The sequence below is a fragment of the Sus scrofa genome, chromosome 15, assembly GCF_000003025.6.
Source record: "Sus scrofa isolate TJ Tabasco breed Duroc chromosome 15, Sscrofa11.1, whole genome shotgun sequence".
Lineage (NCBI taxonomy): Eukaryota > Metazoa > Chordata > Mammalia > Artiodactyla > Suidae > Sus > Sus scrofa.
The window spans coordinates 76,124,403-76,143,521 of NC_010457.5; the positions used below are offsets into that span (position 1 = coordinate 76,124,403).

The 19,119-nt window shown below is 41.7% G+C and overlaps 1 protein-coding gene across 1 annotated transcript in view; it reads left to right on the top strand.

The window, feature by feature from the left end:
- The window catches only part of UBR3 (ubiquitin protein ligase E3 component n-recognin 3 (putative)), a 225,364-nt gene continuing 217,298 nt past the window's right edge, over positions 11,054 to 19,119 (top strand). The window contains 2 exon segments of the mRNA XM_021076503.1: positions 11,054 to 11,408; positions 11,411 to 11,666. Of these exon segments, the coding sequence (XP_020932162.1) occupies positions 11,123 to 11,408; positions 11,411 to 11,666 (542 nt within the window). The 5' untranslated portion in view covers positions 11,054 to 11,122.

Below are 19,119 nucleotides of genomic sequence, written 5' to 3' on the forward strand. Positions count from 1 at the left end.
AGACATGCCTCAGATCCCACATTGCTGTGGCTGTGGTTTAGCCTGGCAGCTGTAGTTCCGATTCTACCACTAGCCAAGGAACTTCCATAGCTGCAGGTGCAGGCAGAAAGAAAAAAATTTTTTTACTAACTTGCATATAAGCACAAATCATAAACGAATAGCTCACTGAGCAAGTGAATACAGTGAACAAATCTATAATGACCATCAAGAGATAGAATACTATCAACACCCAAAAAGCATCTCCCTTAGGCTCCCCTCAATCACTCCCTGCTGCTCCCACCTCCAAAAGTCTTTTAATATACTGCTATAGATTAATTTTTGTCAATTTTTACTTTATACAAGTGGAATCATACTCACTTTGTTCAACTTCTTTTGCTCAACATGTGTCTGAAAGATTCATCCGTGTTTGCTCATTTTCATTGTTGAATAGTGGTCCATTGTATGGATATACTATATTTATTCTACTCTTTATGGATATTTAGTTTGTTTCATTTTTGAAATTGACATACTTTTCACAAAATGCACAATCTTAAGTGTACAATTTGATGAAATGTGAATAACAAATATACCATGTAAACACCATCCCAATTAAGATTCACTGGAGTTCCCGTCGTGGCCAGTGGTTAACGAATCCAACTAGGAACCATGAGGTTGTGGGTTCAATCCCTGGCCTTGCTCAGTGGGTTAAGGATCCGGCGTTGCCATGAGCTGTGGTGTAGTTTGCAGACATGGCTCGGATCCCGTGTTGCTGTGGCTCTGGTGTAGGCTGGCGGCTGCAGCTCTGGTTCGACCCCTAGCCTGGGAACCTCCATGTCCCGCAGGAGTGGCCCTAGATAAGGCAAAAAGGCAAAAAGGCAAAAAAAAAAAAAAAGAAAACCATTCACTTACATTCATCCCAGTAATTTCCCTTCTACTTCTCCCAGTAAGTTGCTGCCATCTCACATCTTTTTTTGTGTGTGTCTTTTGTCTTTTTAGGGCCGTACCCGCAGCATATGGAGGTTCTCAGGCTAGGGGTCTAGTTGGAGCTATTGCCGTTGAGCTACGCCAGAGCCACAGCAATGCCAGATCTGAGCCGCGTCTGTGACCTACACCACAGCTCATGGCAACACCGGATCCTTAACCCATTGAGCGAGGCCAGGGATCGAACCTGCAATTTTATGGTTCCTAGTTGGATTTGTTTCCACTGCACCACAACGGGAACTCTGCATATCTCATTTTGATCATCACAGCTTACTTTTGCCTATTATAAAACTTCATGAAAATGGAATCATGCAAAAACATATTTTTGTGTTTGCCTTATTTCACTTAGCATTTAGTTTTTGAGATTCATCCTTGGTGTAGTTCATTCCTTTTTATTGCTAAGTAGCATTCCACTGTATGAATAGACTGCAATTTGTTTATACATTCATCTGTTGATGGACATTTGGGCTGTTTCTAGTTTTTAGCTAATATGAATAACATTACTATGAAGATTTTTGCATATAATCTTTTTTGGATATGTATGTTTTTGTTCCTCTAAGGTTTAATCTTAGGATCACAGGGTAGGTGTTGATTTAACTTTATAGGAATCTGCTGACCTTTTTTTCCAAAGTGCTGAAACATTTTGCATTCCCGCTGACACTAATTGGTAGTTCCAGGTGCTCCACATCCTCACCAATATTTGGTATTATTAATTTAAAATTTTAGCCATCCTGTTGGAAGCGTAGTATGCTCAATATGATTTTAATTAGCAATTCTCTGATTACTAATGATTATTTATTTCACATGTTTATTTGCCATGTGGATATCTTCTTTTGCGAAATGTCTATTGAAGTCTCTTCTCCAATTTTCTAATTGGATGATCATTTCCTTTTTGATTTGTAGGAATTCTCTACATATTCTAGAGGTACATCATTTCTGGATTAAATATGTTGGAAATATTCTGTCCTATTCTATAGCTTGCCTTTTACTCTTAGTGATTTTCTTTTCTTTTTCTTTTTTCTTTTTGGCCATGGCATGCAGTGGCTTGATGTGGAATCTCAGTTCCCAGACCACAGACTGAACCCCAGACCACACTGGTGAAAGCACTGAATCCTAACCACTAGACCACCAGAGAACTCTCAGTGGTATCTTATTATTAACAGCTTTTCTTTTCTTTCTTTTTTTTTTTTTTTTTTTTTTTTTTTTTTTTTTTTTAGGGCTGCCCCCATAGCATATGAAAGTTCCTAGCTAAGGGTTGAATCAGATCTATAGCTGCCAGCCTACACCACAGCCACAGCAACCCCAGATCTGTGCTGAGTTTGTAACCTACACCATATCTCATGGTAACGCTGGATACTTAATGCACTGGGTGAGGCCTGGAATTGAACTGGTATCCTCATAGATACAAGTTGGATTTGTTACCGCTGAGCCACAACAGGAACTCCTTAACAGATTTTTTGAGCAATAATTCGCATGCCACACAATTCACCAATTTAAAGTGTACAATTCAGTGATGTTTGGATTCAATTATGCTAATAATTTTTAAAAATTATGGTAAAATATATATAACAAAATTTACATTTTAACCATTTTTAGGGTAAAATTCATTGGCAATAATTATATCCATAATGTTGTTCATCCATTACTACTATTTCCAAAGCACTTTCATCATCCCAAAGAGAAACTCTGTAAACTGAAAACTCTGAAAACTCTTTTTTTTTGGCTGTGTTTGTTATGTGGTAGTTCCTTCTGGGCTAAGAATTGAACTTGTGCAACAGCAATAACCCCAGCTGGTGAAATGACAATGCCGGATCCTTGTTGTTTTTTTTTGTTTTGTTTTGTTTTTTGCTTTTTAGGACTGTACCCACAGCATGTGAAAGTTCCCAGGCTAGAGGTCGAATGGGAGCTACAGCTGCCGGCCTAAGTCACAGTCACAGCAACTTGAGATCCAATCCACATGTTTGACCTACACGACGGTTCACCACAATGTCGGATTCCCAAACAACTGAGTGAAGCCAGGGATAGAACCTGAATCCTCATGGATACTAGTCGGATTTGTTTCCACTGAGCCACATCAGGAACTCCCCATGATGTGTTTTAATGAACAGAAAGTTACAATTTTATTTTTAAATTTTTTGTCTTTTTTCCTTTTCTAGGGCTACTCCTGGGGCATATGGAGGTTCCCAGGCTAGGGATCTAATTGGAGCTGTTGCTGCTGGTCCACGGCAGAGCCACAGCCACAGCAACATGGGATCTGAGCTGTGTCTGCAACCTACACCACAGCTCACGGCAACACTGGATCCTTAACCAACTGAGCAAGGCCAGGGATCCAACCCACAACCTCACAGTTCCTAGTCGGATTCGTTAACCACCGAGCCACGACGGGAACTCCAGAAAGTTACAATTTCAAATTAACCCATTTTGGCAGTTAGTTTCTTCTTTTGTGATAAGTACTTTTGGTGCCCATTAAAAAATATTTTCTGAGTGCCTGTTGTGGCTCAGCTGGTTAAGAACCCTACTAGTATCCATCCATGAGCATTCAGTTGGATCCCTGGCCTTGCTCAGTGGGTTGGGGATCCGACATTGCTGTGAGCTGTTGTGTAGTTTGCAGACTAGGCTTGGATTCCAGGTTGCTGTGGCTGCAGTGTAGGCTGCCAGCTGCAGCTCCAATTCCACCCGTAGCCTGGGAACTTCTATATGCTGCAGGTTTGGCCCTAAAAAGAAGAAAAAAAAAGTTTTTGGAGTTCCCGCTGTGGCACAACAGGATCTCCGCATCTTGGGAGCGCTGGGATGCAGGTTCAATCCCTGGCCTGGCATAGTGGGTTAAGGATCTGGCATTGCTGCAGCTGTGGCTTAGGTCGCAACTGTGGCTCTGATCTGATCCCTGGTCTGGGAACTCCATATGCTGCAGGGTGGCCAAAAAGAAAAAGGAAAAAAATATTTTCTCACCTCAAGGTCGGAAGTAACAATAATTGTAGCAATAGTATTAATGTATCCTTAGATTAGGCTATGATTTATACTATGCTTCCATCATTCTGTGAGCTCCATGTCAGGGGCATTGTATTCTGTGTGAATGGTGCCCCCTAGAGTTGTGCCGCACCATGGACCACATCTCTTTTGTTCACTGTGCTATTGTCAGCTATTGCAGAGAGCAACTGGTAGGGGCTCAACTAATATTGGTTGAACTAATTTTCTGTATGAATATGGCAGTGGGTGAAAATCTTCTAGTCTTTAATAAAAATGCACAGAGGAGACTTTTTTATAAAAAAAGGGGGGGAGGGAAGAAAATTAGGACAAATTGGTAATGTTATTAAATGATAAAAAAGATCCCAGACGGTTGTTAAGCATTGATAACCTTGGAAAAGTTGCACAGACCAGTCTGCGGAGGAGATAATGTAGGTCAGACCCTTATTGCACTGTCATGCTTTTTCCCCAAAATATTTCTAAAGCATGAGTTGAGAAAGTTACTAAAAATGTCCTTGTTTCAATATTAAGCAGATGAGAGAATTGCAGATTGCAAGGTCTAAAAGGACTCAGTTTTGAAGGAAGGAAGGGAGGGCAGAAGGGAGAGAGGAGGGGGAAGGAGAAAGAGTGGGAGGGAGAGAGGAGAAGGAGAAAGTCACATGTAGGTAAAATAAATGAATTCTCTTACAGGGTTCTTGATTATGATTTGAATGCTATGAAAGGGAAGGTATCACTGCTACTTATTAAAATGGGGAAAATAATAATTACCTCTCAGGGTTGCTGTGAATTTTAAAGGTGATCACCTGGCACAATTCCTTGTACATAGTAGGCGCAATGTTTCTTATGGTGTGAATTTCAACAGTTCCCATTAGAAGTGCTGAACCTGGCGTTCCCGTTGTTGCTCAGTGGTTAGCGAATCCGACTCGGAACCATGAGGTTGCAAGTTCGATCCCTGGCCTTGCTCAGTGGGTTGAGGATCTGGTGGTGCCATGAGCTGTGGCGTAGTGTGCAGACTCGGCTCGGATCCTGCGTTGTTGTGGCTGTGGTGTAGGCCAGTGGCTACAGCTGTGACTCGACCCCTAGCCTGGTAACCTCCATATGCTGCGGGAGCGGCCCAAGAAACCGCAAAAAGACAAAAAAAAAAAAAAAAAAAAAAAAAAATTAAAGAGCTGGTAAACCTGCTGTGCACATAGAGAAGGTCTGGTGTGTCTCTGGAGGCCAGAAATACTGTTGTTGACATCTTGCATATTTATGTTTCCAACAGGTATCTCTTCCTCTTCCTTCTGGTGATAAAGTTGACATGGACCTTGAGTTGGCCCAGTCAGAGTTCTTCCCTGGGGTTCTTTTTTTTTTTTTTTTTTTTTTTTTTTTTGTCTTTTTGCCATTTCTTGGGCCGCTCCCGTGGCATATGGAGGTTCCCAGGCTAGGGGTCAAATCAGAGCTGTAGCTGCTGGCCTACGCCAGAGCCACAGCAACTTGGGATCCGAGCCACGTCTTCGACCTACTCCACAGCTCACGGCAACACCGGATCCTTAACCCACTGAACAAGGGCAGGGATCGAACCTGCAACCTCATGGTTCCTAGTCAGATTCGTTAACCACTGCGCCACGATGGGAACTATAATACATTGTTTTTTAGATATTATTTTGTAACTTTCTGTAACAGCCAATGTTGCATGGTTATTTATTCAAAGTCTTCAGTAGAGTAACAGTAGCATGATTAAATGTAATCTTAGGTGGTATAGGCTTTAAATGTATTTAAATGAGTCCAGAGTTTTCAGCTGCATTTCAGTCTGGCTTTCCTCATGGAAATATGATCATCGTAGGAATTCTCCATGACACAGCACAGTGATTTGAGAGGTAATTTCAAAGAAGAGTTTTAATATTACATTAATGAGTTGAAAGAGGAAAATGTCAGATTTTCTGGATCCAAATGATACAAGTCCCAGACATTCCAGGAGAGGCAAAGATTTGAGAGTCTGTCATATTGATTCTGAAAGCTAAAGCAGTAAAATAGTTTCTACCTGGATAGAAATTTGATTATTCCATTCAACTCAAACAAAAAGTAGTATTAACTATTGTTATTAACTTTTATTGCAGTATAATTTCACACCATAAAATTCACCTGTTTTTACAATAGAAATCAATGATTTTTAGTAAATTTACACAGTTGTGCAACCATCACCACATTCTATCTTTAGAACATCCCTGCCATTCTAAAAAGATCTCTTGTGCTCATTTGAAGTCACTCCTTGTTCTTAACCCCCAGCTTCAGACAACTGCTTGTCTGTTTTGTGTTTCTATAAATGTAACTTTTCTGGATAATTCAGATAAACGGAATAATACAATATGCATTTTTTGGTGTGTCTGACTCCTTTCACTGACATAATATTTTTCAAATGTATCCATGTTGTAGCATGCATTAGTACTTTTTTCTTTTTATTGTTTAATAGTGTATCATTATATGAATATACCACATTTTGTTTATCCATTTACAAATTAATAGACCCTTGGATCTTTTCCAAGTTTTTTTTTTTTTTTTTTTTTTTGGTCTTTTTGCCATTTCTTGGGCCGCTCCCGTGGCATCGGAGGTTCCCAGGCTAGGGGTCGAATTGGAGCTGTAGCCACCGGCCTACGCCAGAGCCACAGCAACACAGGATCCAAGCCGCGTCTGCAGCCTACACCACAACTCACAGCAATGCCGGATCCTTAACCCACTGAGCAAGGCCAGGGATCGAACTTGCAACCTCATGGTTCCTAGTCGAATTCATTAACCACTGAGCCATGACGGGAACTCCTTTTCCAAGTTTTTATGTTTTGTTTTGTTTTGTTTTTGGTGTGTGTTACGTGACAAATACACCTATAAATATTTACCTACAAGTCTTTGTGTGGATATGTTTTAAATTCTCTGGGGTAAATTCTTAGGAGTAGAATTTTACAGTTCTATGGAAAATTATATTCAGCATTTGAAGTACATAACTGTCAAACTGTTTTCCCAAGAGGCTGAACCATTTTACATTCCCATTAGTGTTGTATGAGGGGTCCCGTTTCTCCATATTCTTGCCAACATTTGTTGTTGTCTTTCTTTCTAATCATTGCCATTTTAGTGAGTGTGTATAGTGGTATCTTATTGTTTGTTTCTCATGGCCAAACCTGTGCCATATGGAAGTTCCCGGGCTAGGGTTTGAATTAGAGCCATGGCCTCTGACTTACGCCACAGCCACAGTAATGCTGGATTCGAGCTGCATCTGCTTCCTATGGTGTAGCTTCCAGCAACACTGGATCCTTAACCCACTGAGCGAGGCCAGGGATTGAACCCACAGCCTCTGGGAGACTTTGTTGGTTCTTAACCCACTGATCCACAGTTGGAACATCAAGTATCTCATAGTTTTGATTTGCATTTTCCTTTCTTTCTTTCTTTCTTTCTTTCTTTCTTTCTTTCTTTCTTTCTTTCTTTCTTTCTTTCTTTCTTTCTTTCTTTCCTTCCTTCCTTCCTTCCTTCCTTCCTTCCTTCCTTCTTTCTTTCTTCCTTCTTCCTTTCTTTCATTTATTTATTTTGCTTTTTAGGGCTACACTCATGGCATATGGAGATTCCCAGGCTAGAGGTCAAATCAGAGCTACAGCTGCCAGCCTACGCCACAGTCACAGCAATGCGGGATCCCAGCCGTGTCTGCAAACTACACCCCAGCTCACAGCAACACCAGATCCTCTGCCCCCTGAGCAAGGCCAGGGATGGAAACTGCGTCCTCATGAATGCTAGTCAGAGTCATTTCCGCTAAGCCACGAAGGGAACTCCAATTTGCATTTCTTTATTGACTAATGATGCTGAATGTCTTTTCTGTGTCTATTAGCCACTTATATATCTTTTTTGGTAAAATGTTTTTTTCACATTTTTGGCCCATACTTCACTTGGGTTATTTCTATTCTTATTATTACCAGTTATTTTTATGGTTCTCTGATTTTGAGCATCATGAACAAAGTAGGTGGGGTATCTGGTAAACATCCAGATTTCTGTATGTGTACTCTAGTGTCTATGTAACTGAAATAGAAGGTAGTATTTAAACTTTATTTTTTTTATTTTTTATTTTTATTTTTTGTCTTTTTTTTTTGCCATTTCTTGGGCCACTCCCGCGGCATATGGAGGTTCCCAGCCTAGGGGTCGAATCAGAGCTGTAGCCACCAGCCTATGCCACAGCCACAGCAATTCGGAGATCTGAGCCGCGTCTGCGACCTACACCACAGCTCATGGCAACGTCAGATCCTTAACCCAATGCGCAACGCCAGGGATCGAACCCACAACCTCATGGTTCCTAGTCGGATACGTTAACCACTGAGCCACAACGGGAACTCCTAAACTTTATTTTTATTAATTATTATTATTATCATTTTTTATGGCTACAGCTGGAGCGTGTGAAATTCCTAGGCCAGGGACCGAGTTTGAGCTGCAGCTGTGACCTACACTGCAGCCGCTGCAACGCTGGATCATTGTGCCTGGCTGGGGATTGAACCATCTGCAGTGACCCTAGCTGCTGTAGTCAGATTTTTAATCCACTGCACCACAGTGGGAACTCCTAAATTTTTTTGTTTGTTTTTGTTGCAGAAAAAAAGAGGCACTGGTGACAAGTGGTGCAATTTTGTAGAAATTTGTAGAAATTGTGTTTCTGTCAAACAGACTGTGTGCGGGCCATTGAGGAATGCTGAAATGAGGATGCATTTGCTAGTGTGCATCATCATGGTGAAGCGGAGCACACACCCTGTTTTTCTTCACAGGAAAGCAATCCTGGACAGATATCAGCACACTTCCCCAACTGTCTGAAACCATAGACACTGATTAGTGAACACACACTAGTTCTAATGTTCCTAGATTTCATTTGGTTTACAACTTGGTGATTCATAAAGGGAATTATTGAGCATTTTTTGAATTATTTACCGCTGTTAAGTGATGATTGTGAAATGCTTTATTAATGTAGGATCAGGACATGTGAAATAGTACGTATTAGTTATGCTAGATTCATTTATATCACTGGTTATGGATTGGAAATACTATTACTCTAATTTCTTGGATTGCTTCTCCTACAGCTGTTTTCTTTTTTTGGCCATACCCCAAGGCATTTGGAAGTTCAAGGGTCAGGGGTGGAACCTGAGCCACAGCAATGACAACACTCAGTCCCAAATTGCTAGGCCACAAGGGAACTCCAGCTTTTTTCATTTTTGGTTGTTCTTGTCATGTGTTACTAAGTTACTTTTAATAATACATCCAGCTCTCTGGAGGTGAGCTACAGGAACTTAATATGCTGCAGATTTTTAGTTCTGGAAGGATCATCAGTGATGATCTCTTTTAAGATTCAGATTTTGCTAGATACGGCAGTGTAACCTCTGGAGACTTTGATTCCCTGGGTCTGAGATGGGCCCCAGAATGTGTTTTTGTGAGTAAAACTTCAGCTGATTCTTAGGGTCAGGCAAGTTTGGGAAGCATTGATGTGGTAGAAAGAGCAGAGCTTTGGACTCAGATGGATCTGCATTTCAGTCACCTCTCATTTGTCAGTTGTGTCTTTTTGGGACACATAAATTACCTCCTTATGTTTTAGTTTCCTTACTTTATAGAATTATTGAGAGGGTTGTTACCCATAGAAAGAATGAGGCACACAGGAAATATGCATCAAACATTATCTACTGTAATTATGTTCCATTTAACAACAATAATCAAATATTTGAACACTTATGGGCAATGATGAAGAAAATTCATTCTTTGCCCTTAAGAAATTTATCAATGCTGTGGGGATGAAGTTTTTCACAGTGCTGGCAATAGGCTATATCATCAAAAAAGTTCAGAGCTATTTTTTTTTTTGAAGAAGGGAAATTAAATGGGCAGACATTGCTAGAACAGGGGTGTGGGGTGACTGTACGGAGTGGAATTAGGAACAATAAAGAGCAAAAGCAGAAAAGCATAAAGCATCTTCAGAAAACATAAAACAGCCCCATTAGTCTCATTCAAATGGCAAACTTGGAGTAGAATCAAAAGATAATGATAGAAAGTTAGGTTGGGATACCTGTGACTGTAGTGGACTTTAAAAGAAGATTCAAGGAGTTCCCTTTTGTTTCCACTAAAGAGTTTGAACAGGAGAGTGATGGTAATAATGTACCTTAATCCTCTAAAAAATGTATGTTAGAAGATTAAACTGGAGGAGTTCCCCGTTGTGGCTCAGTGGTTAACGAATCCGACTAGGAACCATGACGTTTTGGTTCCATCCTTGACCTTGCTCGGTGGGTTAATGATTCGCGTTGCGGTGAGCTGTGGTGTAGGTTGCAGTCACGCTCAGATCCCGCGTTGCTGTGGCTCTGGCGTAGGCCAGCGGCTACAGCTGCGATTAAACCACTAGCCTGGGAACCTCCATATGCTGCCCCAGCGGACCTAGCAAAGACAAAAAAAAAAAAAAAAAAAAAAGATTAAACTGGAAATAGTGTTAAGGGTAAGAATTGATTCGGGGGAAACGAGGTCCTACTGTATAGCACAGGCGACTATATCCAATCTCCTGGGATAGACCATGATGGAAAATAATATATATATATATACACACATACCCACATGCATGTGTGTAAATATATACAATATATATTCATACACACACACACACACACACACACATATACGACTGAGTCGCTTTGCTGTTCAGCAGAAATTGGCACACTGTAAATCAGCTTTAATAAAAAAAGAGAATTGATTCAAGGGGAACCATTAGGAGGTTTTTTCAATAATAATTGTAATTCAATAGCAATTAAGGATTTGATAAGTGGTAATCTACATCTTAAAACGAAATGTAGATGTAGTATCTGAAAGATACTGTCTATAATGTCTATAGTCCAGGTAAATAAAGGAAAAATTATCCCCATTACAGATTTTCCACATTGCCCGCATTAAATTTTTTTTAAGTCGTGTCCCTTATTTTAGCGGCTCTCAACGATAAGCTGAGAGCCAAGAGGTTGGAGGAAGACACAGGACGACCACCCCAGGCGAAAAGGTCGGGAAGCTGGCACCCGGCGGGAGGGGGCGTGTGCAGGGGCGGGGACGCAGGCGTAGGTGCGCAGAAGCCCCGGGGTATCGCGAGAGTTGGGCGGGCCGAGCAGTCGCAGCAGTCAATTCCCCCACCCTCCCCAGAGGAGCCGCCGGCCCTGGACTCTCCAAATTCTGAGCTCTCATCATGGCGGCGGCGGCCGCGGCGGCCGTCGGGGGGCCGCAGTCATCCCAACCTGAGGTGCCCGCACAGGGGCTGGCCCTGGACAAGGCGGCCACCGCCGCGCACCTGAAGGCGGCCCTCAGCCGGCCGGACAACCGGGCAGGTGCTGAGGAGCTGCAGGCACTGCTGGAGCGGGTGCTGAGCGCCGAGCGGCCACTGGCAGCGGCTGCGGACGGCGAGGAGGCGGCAGCGGCCAGCGGCGGGGGCGGTCCGGGGGCGGCCGAGGAGGAGGCCCTGGAGTGGTGTAAGTGCCTTTGGCTGGAGGCGGAGGCTACGACGAGTTCTGCGCGGCAGTGCGGGCCTACGACCCCGCGGCGCTCTGCGGCCTGGTCTGGACAGCCAACTTCGTGGCCTACCGCTGCCGGACGTGCGGCATCTCCCCTTGCATGTCGCTGTGCGCCGAGTGCTTCCACCAGGGTGACCACACCGGACACGACTTCAACATGTTCCGCAGCCAGGCCGGGGGTGCCTGTGACTGTGGGGACAGCAACGTGATGCGGGAGAGTGGGTGAGTGGAGACCTCCCCCCGGCGGGGGGCAGCGCTGGAGGCCCAGGCCGAGGTTTGGGGAGGCCTTGGAAAGGGGGAGCTCGGAGCCGACCCTGAGCTGTCAAGGGAGAGGAGTTGGGAAGGGTGCAGCTACACGGGGATGGCGATGACTGAGCTGTCAGCGGTGCAAAGGGGATGGGGTAGGGGTAGAGCGGAGAGCATGTTTAGAGAAGGAGGCTGTGAATTTTCGGGGAAGCCGAGGCGAGTGAGTGAGTGAGTGCGAGAAAAGAGACAGTGCGTGGGATGGGAGGGGAGAGAGGAGGAAATAGTACTTGGGGAATCTGATGTCGAGCTGTCATTGTGTACTAGTTGGGCAAGGCTTTAAAGCTGCCTGCTTCTTGGGAAGAACTTGATGATGTGATTTGGATTGGCTGGGAAGGGGATGATATTGGGGCTCAAATTGGGTCGCAAAATGATGAGAGTCGGGGAGGTGGCCTTGCAGCTGCAGGGGAGGACAGCTTGTGCAAAGGGACTTCTGAACTGTCAGTGTGTCAGTAAGGAGCTCTTGAGCTGATGGGGGTTGAGGGAGGAGGGAAGGGGAGGGGCATGCATGAAAAGTGACTGTTGAGCTGTCAGTGGAGTATTTGGTGTGCTGGAATGACATCTAGAAATGAGCTACTGAGCGAGCAGTTATAGAATACCCTCCATACCAGAAGAGCAAACAAAACACCAAGCGAGCTAGGAATCAAGTGTTAGGTCTTCTCCAGTTAAAAGGGCACTTTATTCACTAACTAATATGTGAACCTCTGTCTAAAAGGAAACACCAACAAATGCTTTTTCGATAGAAGTGATGTACTAGAGTGTTTGGATTTAGGACAAAAGATATTTCAGAGATTGCAGTGAGTTAAAGAGTTGGTACATGTTGTGTCTTAGCTTAGGATGTAGTGCTGGGGGAAGTCCTGGGAAAAGAAGAAACTTAGTCCAAGAGAGGAGATTTTGGCTGGGCATTCATTCAGTAGTTGAAAGAATGTTAGCAAATCCAGTCATTCAAGTTTTTCAATTTTCAGGTCTTATAATTAACAATAGAGTATAATCCCTATAGAAATGGTCACTATTTTCTTTGGAGTATTTGTAGGTTACTGTTTCTCCATAAGGTTTGTATGTTTGTATCTACTAGGTACAAGCAAGGCTCCCAGAGTATTACAGATGAACAAGACATTGACCTACCCCTTAAGCTGCTTACGCTAGAGTAGAAAATGATAAATTCCTTAAATAGTCTGGGAGTTAGAGGAGCCTTCTGTGCAGAGGGAGTAAGAAAAAAGCTTCAGAAAGAAGGTATATTGAGCTTGCTAATAATGATAATATTTATAATACTGCTGTTGCTAACAACAATAATAATAATTGCAGTTAACATTTTTGAGCTTAAAGTGTATGCCTGACACTTAAAAATGCTTTAAAAATTGAATAATTGAATAGGTAAAATATTTATGTAGTTAAAAAAGGAAAACAATAAAATAAAAAGATGCACAGTTTGAAATTTCACTCTCATCCTGTCTCCCATCTGCCCAGTTTCTTCCCATTAGTTTCTCAGTGCAAAAACAAACAAGGATGAATATGTGTTTTGATTTTTCAGTCTCCTTTTATGCAAAAGGTAACATTACATGCACTGTTCTATACATCTTTCAGTTTTCACTTATTTAATGGGTCTTTCCATGTCAATAAATCAGTGTATTCTGTTTAGTTAAAAGTAACTTATTTGGAGTGTAGTTGATTTATAATGTTGTATTAGTTTCAGTGTATGGCAGAGTGAATCAGTCATACCTATAAATATATCCATTCTTTTTTCCCTTATAGGTTATTACAAACTATTGAGTAGATTTTCCTGTGCTATATATAGTAGGTTCTCATTAATTAGTGTACTCGACTTAAAAAAAACTGCATAGTGTTCCACATCATGAATTTGCCATTTTTTATTTAATCATCACTTTTGATGGACATTTGGGCTTCAGTCTGAAATAAACTGGTATACCTGTCTTTTCCCACCTGTGCAAGAATATCAATGGGCTAAATTCTCTAAGTGGAACTTACAGATTGCCCCCCATAAGGGTTAGTAGCAAGCATAGCATGTGACTCCTTGCATTCTGACAGCCTCATCAACAGAGTGCTATTAAAACTTTGAAATTTTTTTAGTTGAATATTTTTATTAAAGTATATTTGATTTATAGTGTACCAATTTCTGCTATATAGCAAAGTGACCGAGGTATATATGTCTTTCTGTCTTGTCTGTCTGTCTATCTATTGCCCCGATTTTATATTATCTTCCATCATGGTCTACCCCAAGAGATTAGATATAGTTCCTTGTGCTATATAGCAGGACCTTATTGTCTATCTATTCTAAATGTAATAGTTTGTATCTGCCAACCCCAAACTCCCAGTCCATCCCGCTTGCTTTTCCCCTTCTTATGGCAACCACAAGTCTGTTCTCTATGTCTGTGAGTCTGTTTCTGTTTTGTAGATAGGTTCATTTGTGCTATATTTTAGACTCCACATGTAAGTGATGTCATATGGTATTTGTCTTTCTTTTTCTAACTTCACTTATTATGATAATCTGTAGTTGCTGCAAATGGCATTATTTCATTTTTTATGGCCGAGTAGTATTCCATTGTATATATACCACATCTTCTTAATCCATTCATCTGTTGATGGAGATTTAGGACATTTAGGTTGTTTCTTGGCTATTGTGAATATGCTGCTGTGAACACAGGGGTGCATATATCTTTTTGAATTTTAATTTTGTTCAGAAATATGCCCAGGAGTGGGATTGTTCAGTATTCAGTATTCAGTTTTCTGAGGAACCTCCATTCTGTTCTCTGTAGTGGTTGTACCAGTTTACATTTCTACCTACAGTGTAGGAGGGTTCCCTTTTCTCCACACCCTCTCCAGCATTTGTTATTTGTGGACTTACTAATGATGGCCATTCTGACTCGTGTGAGGTGGTACAGGGTTTTTTTCTTCTTTTTTCTTTTTTGGCCTGCGGCATGCAAAGTTCAGTGGCCAGGGATTGAACCCATGCCACAGCAGCAACTGAGGCTACTTCAGTGACACCAGATTCTTTTTTTTTTTTTTTAATTAATTAATTTATTTATTTTGGTCTTTTTTTTTTTTTTTTTGCTATTTCTTTGGGCCGCTCTCGCGGCATGTGGAGGTTCCCAGGCTAGGGGTCCAATCGGAGCTGTAGCCACTGGCCTACGCCAGAGACACAGCAACGTGGGATCCGAGCCGAGTCTGCAACCTACACCACAGGTCACGGCAACGCCGGATCGTTAACCCACTGAGCAAGGGCAGGGACCGAACCCGCAACCTCATGGTTCCTAGTCGGATTTATTAACCTCTGCGCCACGATGGGAACTCCTGACACCAGATTCTTAATCTCCTCTGCCACCAAGGGAACTCCCCAAACTTTGGATTTTTATCCATCTATTTGGAAAATAGTGGTCATATATTAAAATCTGCTTTGCATGATTAACTGATTTAATCAACAACCCTGAGGTTGTTACTGTTATTATCTTCATTGTATAGAAAAGGAAAATGTGGCACAGAGTTTTAAGAAACTTGCTTAGGATTATATAAGCAGCTGGCTAGGCATGCTGGCTCCAGAGCCTGACAGCTCAACATTTCGTTCTGTTGCCTCTAGAGATAGCTTTTTTTTTTTTTTTTTTTTTTTTTTAAAGGGCTGCACCCGCAGCCTGTGGAAGTTTCTAGGCTAGGGGTCAGATGGGAGCTGTAGCTGCCGGCCTGCACAGCCACAGCAACGCCAGATCCCAGTCTGTGACCTACACCATAGCTTATGGCAACGCCAACCCACTGAGCGAGGACAGGGATCAAACCCAAATGCTCATGGATTCTAGTTGAGATCTGTACCACTGAGCCGTGACGGGAACTCCTACAAATAGCATTCTTATTGGTCCTTCGGTTCATTACCCTGTATTGTACTCTCCCTTCCTACTTCGCACCGATGCACTCAAATATGGAAGTTCCCAGGGCAGGGATTGATAAGAGCCAAAGCTGCAACCACCTACGTCATAGCTGTTGCAAAGCTGGATCCTTTAACCCACTGCCCCAGGTTGGGGATTGAACCCTCCCCTCTACAAAGACTTGAGCTGTAGCAGTCGGATTCTTAAATCACTGTGTCACAGTGGGAACTCTTTTTTTTTTAATATCCAATTTTTTTTTTTTTTTTCTTTTTAGGGCTGAACCTGCAGCGTATGGAAGTTCCCAAGCTAGGAGTTGAATCAGAGCTACAGCTTTGTCACAGCCACAGTATCTCGGGATCTGAGTTGTGTCTTCGACCTATGTCACAGCTCAGGGCAAGCTGGATCCTTAACCCCCTGACTGAGGCCAGGGATTGAACCTGAATGCTTATGATACTAGTCAGGTTCTTAACCCACTGAGCTACAATGGGAAATCCCTGCCATTGTTATTTGTAGTTTCGTTTCTTTTCCTTTTTAAAGACTTACTTAAAATAAAAACAAAAAACAAAAAACTTAAGATGAATTTCAGGAGTTCTCTTGTGGTGCAGCCGTTAAGGATCTGGAATCGTCACTATAGCAGTCTGGGCCAAAACCTGGCCTGGGAAATCCACATACTGAGAGTGTGGCCAAAAAAAAAAAAGGAAACAAGAAACAAAAGCGAGGTTTCAAAGCAGAGAAATTGGAACAATTCTGTACTGATACTTAGACATTTTTTACTTCCTAGACTAGGTTAGCATTTAGGAGGAAACCCCCCCTCCTCCACCAAAGAATGTGAGGGTGGGAAAGAGTATTGATTCTTTTTTTTTTTTGTCTTTTGTCCTTTTAGGGCCGCACCCGCAGCATATGGAGGTTCCCAGGCTAGGGGTCTAATCAGAGCTACAGCTGCCGGCCTACGCCAGAGCAACAGCAATGCCAGATCTGAGCCGCGTCTGCAACCTACACCACAGCTCACGGCAATGCTGGGTCCTTTACCCACTGAGTGAGGCCAGGGAATGAACCCACAACCTCATGGTTCCTAGTTGGATTCATTTCTGCTGCGCCACAACGGGAACTCTGATTCTTTTTTGAATTTTAGAACACGTTGTATAATTATCAGATTGATCTGGGTGAGATGCCTATCTGATCTCTCATTGTGATGCTTCAGTGCAGGAGCAGAAATATCTCAGTGAGTTTTTTTGAAGGTACATGTACAGCTTTAGGGCATCTGAGCTGTGGTTAGTCTGCATCCTAGTCTTATAGCGTCTGCCTTTACTGAATCTTGTAGATTCTTGTATTTCTGTCAGTCTGGCAACCCTCTATGAAATGATATAGTGCTTAAAGATTTATTGTTTCTCTGCAATGCATAGCTATTGCCTGTACATGCCAGTAGTTGCCTTGCCCAATTTCATGAAGGGCAAGAGTGAACAATAAACAATACTGTGGCCATTTGATTATTCTGAAATTTCGACAACTCTGGGTTGGATAGAATAATTCCTCCGGGCTATACACCTTATCTACTGCCCTGAGGATATTAGCAAGCAATGCAGGTTAAAAGGCTACCTCTGAAACTTTTTAGAATTGGGAATCATCAACAAATTATATCAGTATTTCTGGTGGGCAAAACTGGACAACCCTTGCATGGATGGAATGTATTTAGCATTTCTCAGTTTTTGATATTTCTTAAAATCCTTTTAGATCACTAAAGATTGAAGATTTGGGAGCATTTTGTTATTTTAACTGCCATAGAAGTTTGTAAATCCCATTTGGTAAATTTTTAGGAGGATTCTGTTTTCCTCTGTATCATGTTCTTAGTAAAAGAGAAGAAACCCTGCTGTGCCTTAATCCTTTTCCCAAGTGTCTGACTGTTGAGAGTAGGATGCTGTATCATTGGAGATAGGAAAGAATCGAATCTTGGATCCATCATAACCTGTTATTTCTATTTAATTTTCAAATTTATAATTATAGAAATATGGAAGGAGGATTCAGTTGTTTTTGATTAGTATATAATCAATGTGATGATATTTAACAGGTGTACAAATAAAAGGAAGAAAACAACTGAGAATTCATTTGTGGGAAGAGATTACCAGGCCTATAGAAACTATGCATTAATAATTGTATGAGAGTTCCTATTGTGGCTCAGCATGTTAGAGACCCAGATATGGGTTCCATCCCTGGCCTCACTCAGTGGATTAATGATCTGGCATTGTCACAAGCTGTGGTGTAGGTCACAGATGCAGCTTGGATCTGGGGTTGCCATTACTGTACCTTGGCCTTAGCTACAACTCCCATTCAACCCCTGGCCTGGGAATTTCATATGCCAGAAGTGTGGCCTAAAGAGAAAACAAAAAGCTATATGTATAACTGCATAGTTTTGCCACTAATGTAAGTGCAATTCATTGTCACAAATGATTGATGGAGGGCTGAGTTAAAAAAAAAAAAAAGGAAAATAATGGAATTTTTAAGATAAGGTGTGAATGGTTTGAGGTTTTGATGGTACAAATCAGAAATTGAGATTTGAAACATTTATTTTTCAAAAAAAAATTTTTTTTTTTTGGCAGCATAAGTTTCTGGGGCCAGGGATCCAACTCGTGCCATGACTGTAACTAGAGCCACAGCAGTGACAATGACAGGTCCTTAACCCACTAAGCCAGGAGAGTACCCCTATTTTTCAAATTTGAAGCAAAGGGTGACCATTTTCATGATCTATCCCTGTATTACGGATTTCTTTTTTGCTTCCTTCATTATTTTCCCTCACAGATTGTAAACTCTAAAAAATAGGAACCTTCTCTTGCTATTATTAATCAAAGGCTTTTGCACTTAGTAGGTACTTAGTAAATGTTGAATTAAATTGAATAAAATATTGGCTCTTTTGCCTGAAAATTTGCCTTGAGATTACATTGCTTTATTCAGGAGATGGCATGGATTATTAAGTCTATAGCGTCTTTTTTTTCAGTGTACTTCAGGAATGATTTCTTTTTAATTTTAATTGGTTTATAACATAAAAATAGGTGGATAAAGTAAAGGTTTCTCTTTCCTCTATCCCACTCCTCAGTGAGAGATTTCCCTTACTTTATTTTGAGCTTAGTTATACCTTTAAAATCTTTTAAGTATGATTCACTCAGCATTTCTAGGTGTTTTCTTGTGAGAAGTCTGTAGGTTATTTGGTGTGTGGTAATGCCAGAAATGGAAGCAGTTAATGTGTGGCTGAATAGCGATATACTCTGCTGTAACTTGCTTTTTTCCCCTGAACATATTTATTGGGCACTGTCTCTTCTTAGTATACAGAAACCATTTCATTTTCTTTTTTTATTTTTTATTTTTATTTTTTTTTGTCTTTTGTCTTTTTTTTTTTTTGTTGTTGTTGTTGTTATTGTTGCTATTTCTTGGGCCGCTCCCGTGGCATATGGAGGTTCCCAGGCTAGGGGTCCAATCGGAGCTGTAGCCACCGGCCTACACCAGGGCCA